Raw genomic sequence first — 14,040 nt, 5'->3', positions numbered from 1 at the left:
AGAGATTCTTCCAGATTCTCTGAATCTGTAGATGATGATATGTTCAAACTCTTTGCAATTTTACACTGTCAAACTCCTTTCTGATATTGCTCCACTATTTGTCGGCGCAGAATTAGGGGGATTGGTGATCCTCTTCCCATCTTTACTTCTGAGAGCCGCTGCCACTCCAAGATGCTCTTTTTATACCCAGTCATGTTAATGACCTATTGCCAATTGACCTAATGAGTTGCAATTTGGTCCTCCAGCTGTTCCTTTTTTGTACCTTTAACTTTTCCAGCCTCTTATTGCCCCTGTCCCAACTTTTTTGAGATGTGTTGCTGTCATGAAATTTCAAATGAGCCAATATTTGGCATGAAATTTCAAAATGTCTCACTTTCGACATTTGATATGTTGTCTATGTTCTATTGTGAATACAATATCAGTTTTTGAGATTTGTAAATTATTGCATTCCGTTTTTATTTACAATTTGTACTTTGTCCCAACTTTTTTGGAATCAGGGTTGTAATGTAAGGTACAGAAATACTTCCTGAATAAAGATTCACTACTGAAAAAAGGACAAAACGTTAGCAAATAAGAAGATCAAATTGGGAATACAAACATATTATGACACAGTTAACTGTGGGTGACAAAAGGTCAAAGTTGAGGCATTTAGTCTGTTTTTTTCTTTTCTCAGGAAACTGTGGAAGAAAGGTGATGTTTAAGCTGAAAAAGGAAACAGCAAAAGTTAAGAGGAAGCAAGAGAGTTCATTCCAAACAAAGCTAGTCATAGATGGTTGAAGAAACTGGAGAAAATGGTACAGTAGTATGTTTGGTTAATCTATGTTTAGCAAATATGGATAAGTTTCATCATATGAACTGTAAAAAAAATGTATTAAATTGTTACCCAGTGAGCTAGATACCCGTTTTCACATGTTGGCATCATGTATTGGAAACAAAGTGTCATATTCATAATATACAGTCTTAGAAAAAAGGTTCCATCTAGAACCCTTAAAGGTTCTCCTGTTTTTAGGTTTTCAATATGTACAACTAAGCATAATATTGCATTACTTTAATGGCATTTAGTAGTAGATGCACTTATCCAGAGCAATGTAGAACATACCCAGAGCAGCAGTTGGGGGTTTGGTGCCTTGCTCAAAGGCACTTCAGCCATTCCTGCTGGTCCAGGGAATCAAACCAGCAACCTTTTGGTCCCAAAGCTGCTTCTCTATCCATTAGGCCATGGCTCTGGGTTACGCTAAGATTTTATTAATGTGCATGATATCTCAAGTCAGTTAGCCATTCCAGAACAGCCACCATATGACGTCTTGTCCCGCACCATCAAGGATTCTAAATTTTTGTTGTTTTTCTGGAATATTTAAAAGTCTGATGTAGGAGCCTAAAAGAGAGATGGTTTGTCTTTCTGAAACCATTCTGTGCAGGAACCCTATCGAAAGTTAGACCCATCCAAAGAACCCTTAAGGAACCTTTGTGGAACCCTCTTTCGTAAGAGTGCAGTAAGAATTTGATCATCCAATTATACAAACATATAATTGCAAATTTACATTTTTTTAACTGAACCCTCTGATGTTAATGAAGGGAAGACTTGTCCTAAAAGTTCAAATTTGCAACATGGCTATAGTATTTTTGGTTTTCATTGTTTCGCTTTCTCAATTTGTTATACAGCTGATAAAACTGTATTATTTTGTGAAGCCATTATCCCTCAACATGTGGATTAAAGTGTACTTAATACTTGGAGCAAAAAAAGGATTCCATGTCACAGATAGCAGATCAAGATCTCAGTTCTGTAAATCTGACTCACTTTCTTCACAGTGTTTCATAAGAAAAGAAACCAGCACATGGGGAAGACAATGGCCTCATGGTGAGAGAAGCAGCTTTGGGACCAAAAGGTCACCAGTTTGATTCCCTGGACAAGCTGGAATGGCTGAAATGCCCTTGAGCAAGGCACCTGCTCCCTGGATATGCTGTACGTAATGCAATGTAACATGCTTTTACACACTCAGATACTTCTGGGGGGGTTTCTTCACCCCTCTCATATATATGGTCATTCAAAGCAGTTTCTGCCCTGTAGACATTTTTTGTAATGCAAAATATGGAGAGTGGGCTAGAAGGGGCTACAATTATTATAAATGTCCAGATTTCCATAAATGTCAGAGCATTTACATAATAACTTTACACTAGAGTAAACAAAGCAAAAGGTGCAGGACATGGGGAAACATTTACTTGGAGCCTTGATGGTGTTTTGCTAATTTGAACGCACTAAGGTGAGGATGTGACCTTAGAGACCCACGGGCAAAATCTCAGAGGTTGAATTTGAAAACTGGGAAACAGGATGGAAGTAAAGATTGTAGCAGGATAGTTTTGTTTGAAAGAGCCTCAAAAGCTTTCTAAAGCTAAGTGATTTATACCAGCGGCCCTGTTATTAGCGGATCTTGCTACAGGCCATCGTACTGCACACATTCTGTAACAGCTGGACGCACGTACCCTAGGGGTCGGATTGTTCTCATCTCATTATCTCTAGCCGCTTTATCCTGTTCTACAGGGTCGCAGGCGAGCTGGAGCCTATCCCAGCTGACTACGGGCGAAAGGCGGGGTACACCCTGGACAAGTCGCCAGGTCATCACAGGGCTGACACATAGACACAGACAACCATTCACACTCACATTCACACCTACGCTCAATTTAGAGTCACCAGTTAACCTAACCTGCATGTCTTTGGACTGTGGGGGAAACCAGAGCACCTGGAGGAAACCCACGCGGACACGGGGAGAACATGCAAACTCCACACAGAAAGGCCCTCGCCAGCCACGGGGCTCAAACCCGGACCTTCTTGCTGTGAGGCGACACAAGGAGAAAGCTTGCAGAAATACTTATAAGAAGGCAGTTGGACACTGGCTTCGAAGACCAACTGAATCAAGCATGCATCGCTATGCTTTATGCACAACAACGCAAGGCTGTAATAGGAGAGGAAGACCTCGTCCTCGACTAACCTACATCAAAAACATGCAAGAAATCACCAGCCTCAGCATAGATGAGATGTATTGTCGTGCGACGGACAAAGATGACTGGGGAAGCAGTGTAGTCGGGAGATTTGACCCACAAGCTCCCGACTAGGAAGGAAGGAAGGAAGTTCTTGACAACAACCTATATACATCTCATCTCATCATCTCTAGCTGCTTTATCCTTCTACAGGGTCGCAGACAAGCTGGAGCCTATCCCAGCTGACTACGGGCGAAAGGCGGGGTACACCCTGGACAAGTCGCCAGGTCATCACAGGGCTGACACATAGACACAGACAACCATTCACACTCACATTCACACCTACGGTCAATTTAGAGTCACCAGTTAACCTAACCTGCATGTCTTTGGACTGTGGGGGAAACCGGAGCACCCGGAGGAAACCCACGTGGAGAACATGCAAACTCCGCACAGAAAAGCCCTCGTCGGCCATGGGGCTCGAACCTGAACCTTCTTGCTGTGAGGCGACAGTGCTAAATCACTACACCACCGTGCCGCCCCACCTATATACATGTTTCAGATAAATAATATAAAGCATTAATAAAAATAAAAATCTAGAGCACTTACAGTAGCACTTAGCATGTCTGCTGATCCAGCCCACTATAAATACACTTTACCTAGTATATAATTATTAACATACTTCAATCCTGATTGTTTTTTTTTTTTTGCATTAACACGTGAATCTTTTTTAACATCTCACACTAGAAACATACTTTTATCCTCGAGTCATCTATTTAACTCACATCTACTCAACCATTTACTTACCTGAACACATTCATGCCTATAAAATATCGTGAATATTCAACAAGAAGTCACATGTTCAACAGGAAGTTGCATCATGTGAATGTGTAAGATCAGAGGAAGAATTAAAGTAAATTTTGTCTTTATTTTCAATTATAGTATGATATTTACTCATGAGGTCACTTTGAATATACAACCTGGTTACTGAAAATAAATTACTAAATTAAAAAAAATTAATTTGAAGTAAATCATTAGAACATCTTTAATGTCCTGGCTAATACTAGTTCAGTACGTTTTGTGTATTTGTTAATTCTCTGCTAAAAATTCAACAGTATTATTTTCAATCTTGAAGAAAAAAATGCAGCCATTGTCAGCAAAGAACCTCGTAAAAATTCGACATTGTTGCACTTTTTAATGGTTAAATGAATGTCTTTGTCAATTCACGCTTGTAAAAAGCTTTAATAAAGCATTCAAATCTGTACCCTGTATATCCAACCTTTTCATAAAGATTCAGTTAATAACTAGCAGATTACGCTTTCTTCATATTCAGTCTTATAATGATCATCACGAACATATTTTATTTGCCAGATATTATTCTTCAGGCTGTTTCAACAATATTCGTATGGATCTGATCCAAATAAAGCCAATGAAGCCAAACCACTTCACCAAAACACGAACAAATAGCACCAGTTACCTTAATGAACAATAAATTCGCTCTCACTGCCTCCCCCCTTTCTCTCTGTCAGCACTTTAATATGAGTACAGAGAAGGAGACTTTTCCACTGACGCCGAGTTTCCAGTTTAATCTGCCAGGATTGGTCGCATCCTGGTGCTGCTGGCCGCGGCTGTGACAGCAGCACAAACTGAAGCGGGAACGCAGAGTGTCAAATCTAACATAAACCTGAGGGACTGCATTGCTACACACACACACACACACACACACACACTGTATCTCTCACACACACATACACAAACCATCCTGCCATCCAGCATATTTGTGCGATCAACTCATAATATCCAAGAAATTAAATGAAAGGGTCTAAAAAGTGATGACACCACTATAACCCACTTGATGATCCCTTGATTGTCTGAGCTGGTTTTGATTGGCACTGCCAACCTAGCTTCTGTCCAAAGATTGCCACAAATCACCACTAAGTACCTGTTAGGCCAGTAATGACGAGTAAAAATATGAGAGATGAGATGAGATGGTGTAGAGTACATAAGTATAAAGTAAGTTGGCACTTCTTGTTCATGATGGACTTTCAGAATATGGTTCAAGCGAAGAGGTTCTTCTGAGACGTTTGGCAAACGCAGAGAGCAATTTACATTTGAAGTGGGTAAATCAGACCCTTCCAACTTGGACATGGGTATTACACATCAGCAGCCAAGTTCAGCAGAGGTGCCTTAAATAAAAGAGACTCTTTCAACAAAACTGAGAAATGTCTTTTGTCAGATTCATTCAGTACGCTCATTAATAACAGCTTGGATGTGTCATATAATTTAGGCATCGAATAAATATATCCACATTCACTGGATATGAGAAATTGTGTGCTCTGATTGGCTACTCTACTACTAGGCTATCGGGTCATATACCGTGAGTAGAGAAAAACAAAATGGCGGAGCATGTTGCTGAACCAACCGAGGACGAAATAAAAACTTTACTCGAAAACAAAAACCCCCAAAAAATACCCCCAAAAAAGCAACAAAATATGGAATAAAAGTATTTGATGGTAAGTATAAAGTTTTTATTGATTGAATTTGCAAAAAATAAAAATGTTCTGTTTCTCGAAATCCAGTGAATGTGGATAGAATAAAACAGTTATTCCACTCAATCTCGTCGTACATGGCTTATAGACAACTCTGTGCTATGCACCTCGTCGGCCATCAGCTCATGTATGACTCGATTTTGTGGAATAACTTAATTATTCTATCCACATTCACTGGATATGAGCAATCACACACTCTACTACTAGGATTGGGTACTCTACGACTAGGATATCAGCTCATATACCATGAATAGAGAAAAACAAAATGGCAGAGTGCATTAAGTCAGATATATCACTTTGTTATTAAGTATTTAGGAAAAACAGAAATAGTTAAATCAAAGAATATAGTCTTTTTTTCTTCCCAATATCTCCTGTTCCACACTCCAGCCCCGTCGGTGGCGGTAGTGCACCTTTAAGTTGGTTTGCCAATTGCCAAAAAACCCTAAAGCAGAAGAAGGAAAATGGTGGAGCGTGTGACTGAAACAACCAAGGACAAAATAAAAACTCTACTCGAAAAAAAGCCTCAATAAATACAAAAAAAATGGAGTGAAACAATTTGATGGTAAGAGCATATCTTTTTTGGTTTTTCAACAATTATTATTATTATCGCATTTTTTCACAAATTGCGACTGTCATGTCGCCAGTTTATTTACATTCTGAGCAGAAATGATTTTGTCGGACGTTTTGTATGAAGTTTTTATTTATCGAATTTGCAAAAAATAAAAATGCTCTGTTTCTCAAAATCCAGTGAATATGGATAGAATAAAACAGTTATTCCACTCAATCTCATCGTACATGGATTATAGCCAACTCGGTGCTGCGCGCCTTGTCAGGTATCAGCTCATGCATGACTCGATTTCATGGAATAACTATTAATTATACCACAGATTGAATTCTCTAATCTGATTGGCCAGACGGGCGGCACGGTGGTGTAGTGGTTAGCGCTGTCGCCTCACAGCAAGAAGGTCCGGGTTCGAGCCCCGGGGCCGGCGAGGGCCTTTCTGTGCGGAGTTTGTATGTTCTCCGTGTCCGCGTGGGTTTCCTCCGGGTGCTCCGGTTTCCCCCACAGTCCAAAGACATGCAGGTTAGGTTAACTGGTGACTCTAAATTGAGCGTAGGTGTGAATGTGAGTGTGAATGGTTGTCTGTGTCTATGTGTCAGCCCTGTGATGACCTGGCGACTTGTCCAGGGTGTACCCCGCCTTTCACCCATAGTCAGCTGGGATAGGCTCCAGCTTGCCTGCGACCCTGTAGAAGGAAAAAGCGGCTAGAGATAATGAGATGAGATGAGATGATTGGTCAGACAAAGTTCTAATTTACAGGGATGTGTATGGTGAAGGTAAAGCTGATTACATTTACATTTTCCAGCACAGGAAAATCTATGCATTGACTGTTTTTTTTTTTTTTCTCAGTAACATGTTCCATTATAGCTGCTATAGTATCCCCATGTATGCAGAAGAGGGTAGATAGCGATTTCCTCCAACTGGATATTTTTTAAAAATACAATAAAAACTGCATCATTCATTTTAAATGAACAAACTCCTGCATTCAAACATTTTTTGCACATTTTTAACTCCCACAAGAAATCATTCAAAGTCACAATTAAAGAGAAAAGACCAAAAGAGACGTGGACTGTGTGCGAGTCGAGCGTTTCAAGCACTTCTCCTTGAAAGATACCTGCTTTGACAATAAATGGTAAAGTTATACATAAAGATGAAAGTACTTTCAATCTCTGTGGCCTCAAAGGAAAGAAAGATGGTTAATGGTTCATCTGTCTGCTAAAGGGGAAGAAAACATCTGATAAACAACGTGTAATATTAAGAGAAAGAAAAGGAGTAAAAAGGAGAGAGATAGGAGGAAAACTATGTTCCTGTTCCAGTTGTCCAGTGTGTCTCAGTGTCGTTAGATATTTTCCCTTATGGACTGGACAAACTGTCTACTTTAAATCACTTAATTATGTTCTAAATATTGACTCCGAGAACAGGGACATTGAAGTTTTTAGTGACTAGTAGTCCATGCATGGAAGCCTACATGCCACAATGTGCACGCAATGCAAAGGAAATACAGTTCAGGGAAATAAGCACCCTACAGACATGGACCAAAATTTAACAAGGACACCTACCACTCAAAGTTACATACATTATATCGCCTATTAGTTTTACTGTAGTTGGTAAATAACTCATAGTAGTTAATGATAAATGTGCAGGCGTCTGGGAAAAGCCACTGAAGTCACTGCACATATTTTTCAGCAGAAATGATTAAAAGCATACTTTGACACTGATACTTAAAAAAAATAATAATAATTCCATTTCAGCAATGTAGAAATGGTTTTATTTACTTTTTAAACTTGCCTTTTTCTATCTGTAAAGATCATGTTAGTGGTATAAGGAAAATATATTTAACAGTTATTCCATGAAATCGAGTCGTACAGTACATGAGCTGATAGCTGACGAGGCGCGTAGCACCAAGTTAGCTATAAGCCATGTACAGGGCTGCGTACCTTAGCCTGGCTAACGCGACTTCAAAGCTCTCCGAGCATTTGGTCTGGCCAAGCTATTAAGCCCAACCGTTTCCCAGAGCCCGTGGTTGACCCGCCTCCCTGAAATGGCTCAGTTTGCTACTGGTCGAAGCCAGAAAAGGCTGTGACGAAGCTTAAACCAATCACATCACTCTTTCCTCTGACGTATGTGACGCGACGGAAACTGCTTGAGTAACAGGAAGAAGATAAATACCTCCAGGGCTGCTCTTTGCTCTGTTTTCAATGAGAACTTCCCGTTGAATGCTTTCAATACAGCATCTACCGCTGTGTCAAAGGCTTGCCGCTGCTCCATGTTCGTGATGTGAATGAAGCGCTTCCGGCATAGATTCTGTAAACAATCTATGGCTTCCGGTCGCAGTTCTACTATGTCACTGCCTTGAACACGCCTCTACCCAGGGCCGTTGGAGATGCTCAAAGTTGATTGGCTCCCGATTTTTTGGGAGCTTGGAAATGCTGTAGATAGCCTGCCTGGCCAGACTAAGCTCGGAACAGGTCCTCGTGTTGCGTCACGCTTAGGATGGGCGGGCCCAGGCTATGCGTACCTAAACGTAACATCAGGTACAGGTACAGGTACAGAGGTTTAGGTACAGGTCCGGACCTGTACCTGAACAATTTGACAAATTCTTCTGAACTTCTTTAATAATGACAGAAACATTAATAAACTGTTGACAACTTGTCAGTATCTTTATTCAAAGAAAACCGAACATAACTAGGTTTCCTACCTCACTTCTCAGTCACCCTCTCAGTCTCACACTATAGTTAACTTGGGACAAAAAGTCATAAGTTGTCTCACAGCGAGAAGTGACTACACTAGAGTACTATAGACTAAGCGCAGTCCGCGGCCTTTAACTTACGCAGCAAAATTACACAAAGCAGCAAAGACTGCCAATGCCAGCAAAGGAAAAATGGCTGACCTGATTTTGAGTCTTTTTGACCAATCAGAACGCTGGATCAGCCAAGCTCTCGCAATGTCTCGTGAGACTGTGGCGAGAGGATCTCAAATCAAGGATGGCTCTGATTTCAAGTTTCAGCGCGGCATTTTACGTCTTTTCCAGTGCTAAATTTTCGTCTTTGTGGTCGGATTTACGCATCTTCAGTCACAAAATAAGCAGATACTTGGTGTAAAATTTATATCGGTACAGTACCGGTACTTCATGATCTGGTATTTTGGACCTGTACCGAATTGAGTTTCACGGTACAGTACCGGTACGCAGCCCTAGCCATGTACAACGAGATTGAGTGGAATAACTGTTTTATTCTATCCACATTCACTGGATTTTGAGAAACAGAGCATTTTTATTTTTATTTTTTATAAATCCGATAAATAAAAACTTTACACAAAACGTCCGACAAAATCATTTCCGCTTAGAATGTAAACAAACCGGCAAAATGAGAGGAGCAATTTGTGAAAAATGCCATAATCATAATAATTCTTGAAAAATAAAAAAAGATACATTCTTACCATCAAATACTTTTATTCCATTTTTTTTTTGGGGGGGGGGTTGTTTTTTTTTTTTTTTACCTCACCCACAATGGAGTAAGCGGGGCAAGGTATTGTAATCAGTGCGATTTGTTTGTTTGGGTGTGTGTGTGTGTGTGTCTGTTAACAATCTAGCATCTAGACGGTTGCACCAATTGACTTCAAATTTTCAGGATAGATGGGCAATGGTCCATAGATTACCTGATTAAATTTTGGGGGTAATCGGGTCAAGGTGAAGGTCAAGGTCACTGGAAAGGCCAACCTTTCAGTCAAAATAACATATTTTCCATTATAACTCAAAAATGGTTGCCGATAGACAGATGTTTACTATTATGAGCATATAGGAACTCCCATATGGCCTTTCATTTGACACCATGATCTTTGACCTTGAGTGATCCTGAAAGGTCAAACTCAAGGTCACAGATTTTCAGAGGGCTGTACCGTAACTTGAAAACCGTTGATGGTAGACAGATGTTTACCATTATCAACTTAGAAGTCATCCCATATGGGCTTTCAGTTGCCACCATGACCTTTGACCTTGAGTGGCCTTGAAAGGTCAAACTGAAGGTCATGGGTTTTCAAAGGGCTATAACTTTAAAATGGTTCATGATGGCCAGATGTTTACCATTATCAACATATAAGAAGTCCCATATGGGCTTTCAGTTGCCGTCATGACCTTTGACCTTGAATGACTTTGAAATGCCAAACTCAATGTCATGGATTTTCATAGGACTACAACTTGACAGCTGATGATTGAGAAATATTACCATTATCAAAATATAGGCCAGGCGAGGTTTGTCTTGCCTGGCAACACTTGTTTTTTTGTATTTTTTGGGGTTTTGTCTTCGAGTAGAGTTTTTATTTCGTCCTCAGTTGTTTCAGCGACACGCTCCGCCATTTTGTTTTTCTCTACTCACAGTATATGAGCTGATATCCTAGTAGTAGAGTAGCCAATCAGAGTGTGCGATTGCTCATATCCAGTGAATGTGGATAGAATAATCATTGATACGGAGATGCTTTCTAATAGGACACATTTATTTTCTGTTTATGGAAAGTGTCTCCAGTGTCTCCATTAAGCTTCCCAGCATAGGAAAGTCTTCAGAGCAGGGGACGACTCAGTAGCAAGACAAACTGGACCATATTTTTTTGTCTTAACTTCAAAAGATAGGAGCAAAGACTCGCTGGTGAGGAAATGACTGTTTCGAGTTGCTATAACGTAAGCGATAGCAGGAATGAACGTGTTTTTTGGAATCTCTACGATATTAAGTGTAACACAATTAAAAATGGCATTTTCATTAATTGTATTCAATTGCAAAAATATACCATATTTTTAAAGCTTCTAATAGTACAAAATGTCTAAATTTTAACATGTGAAGGAGTGCCCCAGGCTGCCACATATACCATATACGCTGTGAATGACAAAGTGAGTAATAAGCTGAGAGTTTAAGGAGTTAAAGCGACCCCTTAGTGTTTTCAGAAATCTCATTCCAAGTGTTAATAGTTTAAAATTGGCCTGCCGCTTATCTCTCCTCAGACAGTGGAGCTTTACAGTAGCGGCAATCTGGCCTTATTCAAAGATAAGGCTGAGAAACAGCAGGACAGAAGGCTTTTTTTCAGTTTTAAGAGCTTCTAAATCCAGAACATGAACTCAGCAATGTCTCTGAGTAAAAGGTTTGAATACTGTACGCTGTAAATGTTATAAGAATTTGAGATTTGCCCCTTGGAGTAAAGTATCTCTTGACCAATTTATGATATGCTTCTTAATTGTATCTGGAAATATTTTTGTCTAAGAGAGTATAAATTAGGATATGGTCAATCACGATTGACAGTGTACAAAGGAAATGCGTTTAAGAAATAGTGAAAACAATTGTGTACCACAAGTTATTTCTGGTTCTTTGTTAAGTTCTTAAAATGAACAGGAATGGCATGGGAGCTGTCAGAAGCAAAGGGATTAAAAAAAAAAAAAAACCTTCATTACTGTTCCTATGTAAGGGAATAAAGTGGGGTTGGGAGCAGGCTTGGGAAAGTTTAGAAGGAACCTTGTCATGTTTAGAGGGTCTATTCTCAAGCTTTGTCGGACACAGAAACAACCAGAAACTTTCAAGAATGGTGGTGGTTTGGGGAGGGGTTTGGAGAACAACTCGAACAAAACAAATCAAAGGACAGAAAGAAAGTAAAGAGTAGAAGAGGAAATAAGCACAAGCGCCATGGCAACACATAGAAAGAGGAAGAAAGGAGTTACCCATAAGTAGACGCCGTTTCACCCGCTTGTCCACATCAGCTACTGACGTGGTATTGAACTCAGAGCTCTCAATTGCAGCCTCATCTTTCTCTAAAACACAAGTGACAGAGGACAAACAGGGAGCAGTAGGTTAATTAGAAGCCCAATGTCCATCGCCCCGCACAGACAGCCCTGCCATAGACCAGCCAGCCTCGGGCATCCGGTTTGCAGGCCTCCTGAAGAGCAGGTTAGACTGATCCCACATCAGTTTGTCCCAGCGTACAAACCAGGACAAACAGACGGGCAAACAGGCAGTCCTGCTCCCAGTCGCCGCAGCTCGGACACCCAGACTCACACTGCCTGACCCTCTTGGCGTTTGAGCACAAACCAAAGCCAAGAAGCAAAAAGCTGCAGAAATAAAAAAAAAAGCGCCAATAAACCCTGTTAGAGTGTTAATGAATATATAAATGAAGATCAAGTCAAACTCTCCCGAAATAAAAAGAGATCAGCCCTGAGAAGGAGGGACACACATGAGAGATAAATAAAACTGAGGGGATTTTGGGAATAAAAACGGAAGGGGTTCTCGTTGACATTGACACTGACAATTTGATGCTGCCGTTGCAGTCTTCCATATCAAACGGCCACTCAATTACCGCAGTGACAGAGAGGAGAAGTAGAGAAAAATGAAAGAGATGGAAGGGTGGAATAATACAAACTGCATGATGAGAGGATAACAGTTAGGCCAGCGTGATACTACATGAGTAAGGATGAGATGAGGAAGAGATGACATGGAATGGAACGGAACGGGGAGAAGTGCCGTCTCATGGTTGGAGAGCATGAGAGGAACCTGCAGTGGGAGGAAGGGTGGAGGGACATGCGGACAGGAGAGGAGGTGGATGAAGTCTGGGGGCAGCGCTGGTTGCCTGTTTGTCTATGGAACACATCACGACTGGCTTTGACAATCAAGTCAATGCAGGAAAACTACCGTAGGTTCTCTGAGCAAAGTGGGTGGGGCTACTGTATAGATGGTTAATGAGTATGCAGATGTCCCAGCACATGACTGGACCATATTTAGCCTCATAAAATGGGCCAATCAACAAAACAAAGGTCTGCCTTAATGCTGTGGGATCTGAAATTCTATTCAGCCTCCAGTATATATCTTCGCTGACAAACTCGCAGGAAAGAAAACAGGAATACAAGATTGGGACTCGTCTACAATCAGCCCGTAATAAGGGATGACCAAAAATTAGGGATTGGGAGCAAGCACTAAATAACAGAAACTAAAAACAGAGGATAAAATAATTAATTTGGGGGAAAAAAAAAACAACTACTGCTGTAACATAACAGAGGCACTACTGTAGTGAGATCAGGGGTTACTAATAATCTGGGTACCAATACATAAGGGAAAACATAACCAAATAAAACGGAAAAAAAAGTCAAGAAAAGATATTTGCACACATATTCATGCAGGCGAATGAGATATTAGGAAGAACAGCAGGGAGGGACTGAGGAAGCATGAGGAAGTATGAGGCAGTAGAGAAGGCAGAGGACAGAAGACATGCAATTGGCATGACAAGGAAACAGGAAGTGGAAGATGAGTTCGAGGTGCAGTAGAGCATTCTTGTGTCATTTAGTCACGTTAATATTCTGTCGTTGGAGGCTGCAGTATGGCATGCTTGATGAAAAGGTCGAGGATCAGGACAGGCTATTGGCTAGGTGCTTTAAGAAAGGGCGGGCAAGGGGTGGAGCTAGTTTGTTGATTGGCTACTTTTCTGACCTTGATGCAGGCTGCAATTGAGGTATCTGTTCTCAAATGTCTCGCAAGACTTTATTTGCCTTTCAGCAGTAATTCTTTCTAATACCCTTTTTAAAATTGCAGACAAGACAGGCAATCAGGAACTTTCACCAGAGAGGGCAGGAGGAACGGGAGGAGCAAAGGAGCCTGTGAGGAAACACTACTAGCGGAAGGGAGAATCTAAAGAAGCAATACTACGGACAGGGGAAGGACTCGACCCACACAGCACAGCTACCCACACAGACCACAGTCAGGGTCCGGTGAGATAGTGAGAGAGGAGAGGAATATAGATAGAAAGATATAGATAGAGATGGGAGGGATCAGTCTCTACACTCCTCTTCTGGTCTCTGCGGCCGTTTGCGTCGCTCTTCACAGATGCTGAAAGAGAAGACTGCGATGAGTTGTACAGCAGGCATCAGGACAGGGGACAGGTGGACGTTCTCCGCTGGGCTCTGCATGGCCACACGGAGGCGTCAGTCCAGTG

General features: G+C 41.0%; 1 protein-coding gene across 2 annotated transcripts in view; it reads right to left on the bottom strand.

Moving 5' to 3' along the window:
* The window catches only part of scube1 (signal peptide, CUB domain, EGF-like 1), a 217,979-nt gene that overhangs the window by 79,846 nt on the left and 124,093 nt on the right, over positions 1-14,040 (bottom strand). Inside the window, exon 7 of one of the 2 annotated variants that reach the window (XM_060903404.1) lies at positions 11,783-11,872. The exons of the other annotated variant lie outside the window; for it this stretch is intronic. Within the exon in view, the coding sequence (XP_060759387.1) occupies positions 11,783-11,872 (90 nt within the window). The remainder of the gene's footprint in view (positions 1-11,782; positions 11,873-14,040) is intronic. 2 annotated transcript variants of the gene reach the window in all.

This window comes from Neoarius graeffei, chromosome 21 (genome assembly GCF_027579695.1).
Source record: "Neoarius graeffei isolate fNeoGra1 chromosome 21, fNeoGra1.pri, whole genome shotgun sequence".
Classification (NCBI taxonomy): domain Eukaryota; kingdom Metazoa; phylum Chordata; class Actinopteri; order Siluriformes; family Ariidae; genus Neoarius; species Neoarius graeffei.
Note: the sequence above shows the minus strand (reverse complement) of the source record. Positions and strands in the feature narration are given on the sequence as shown.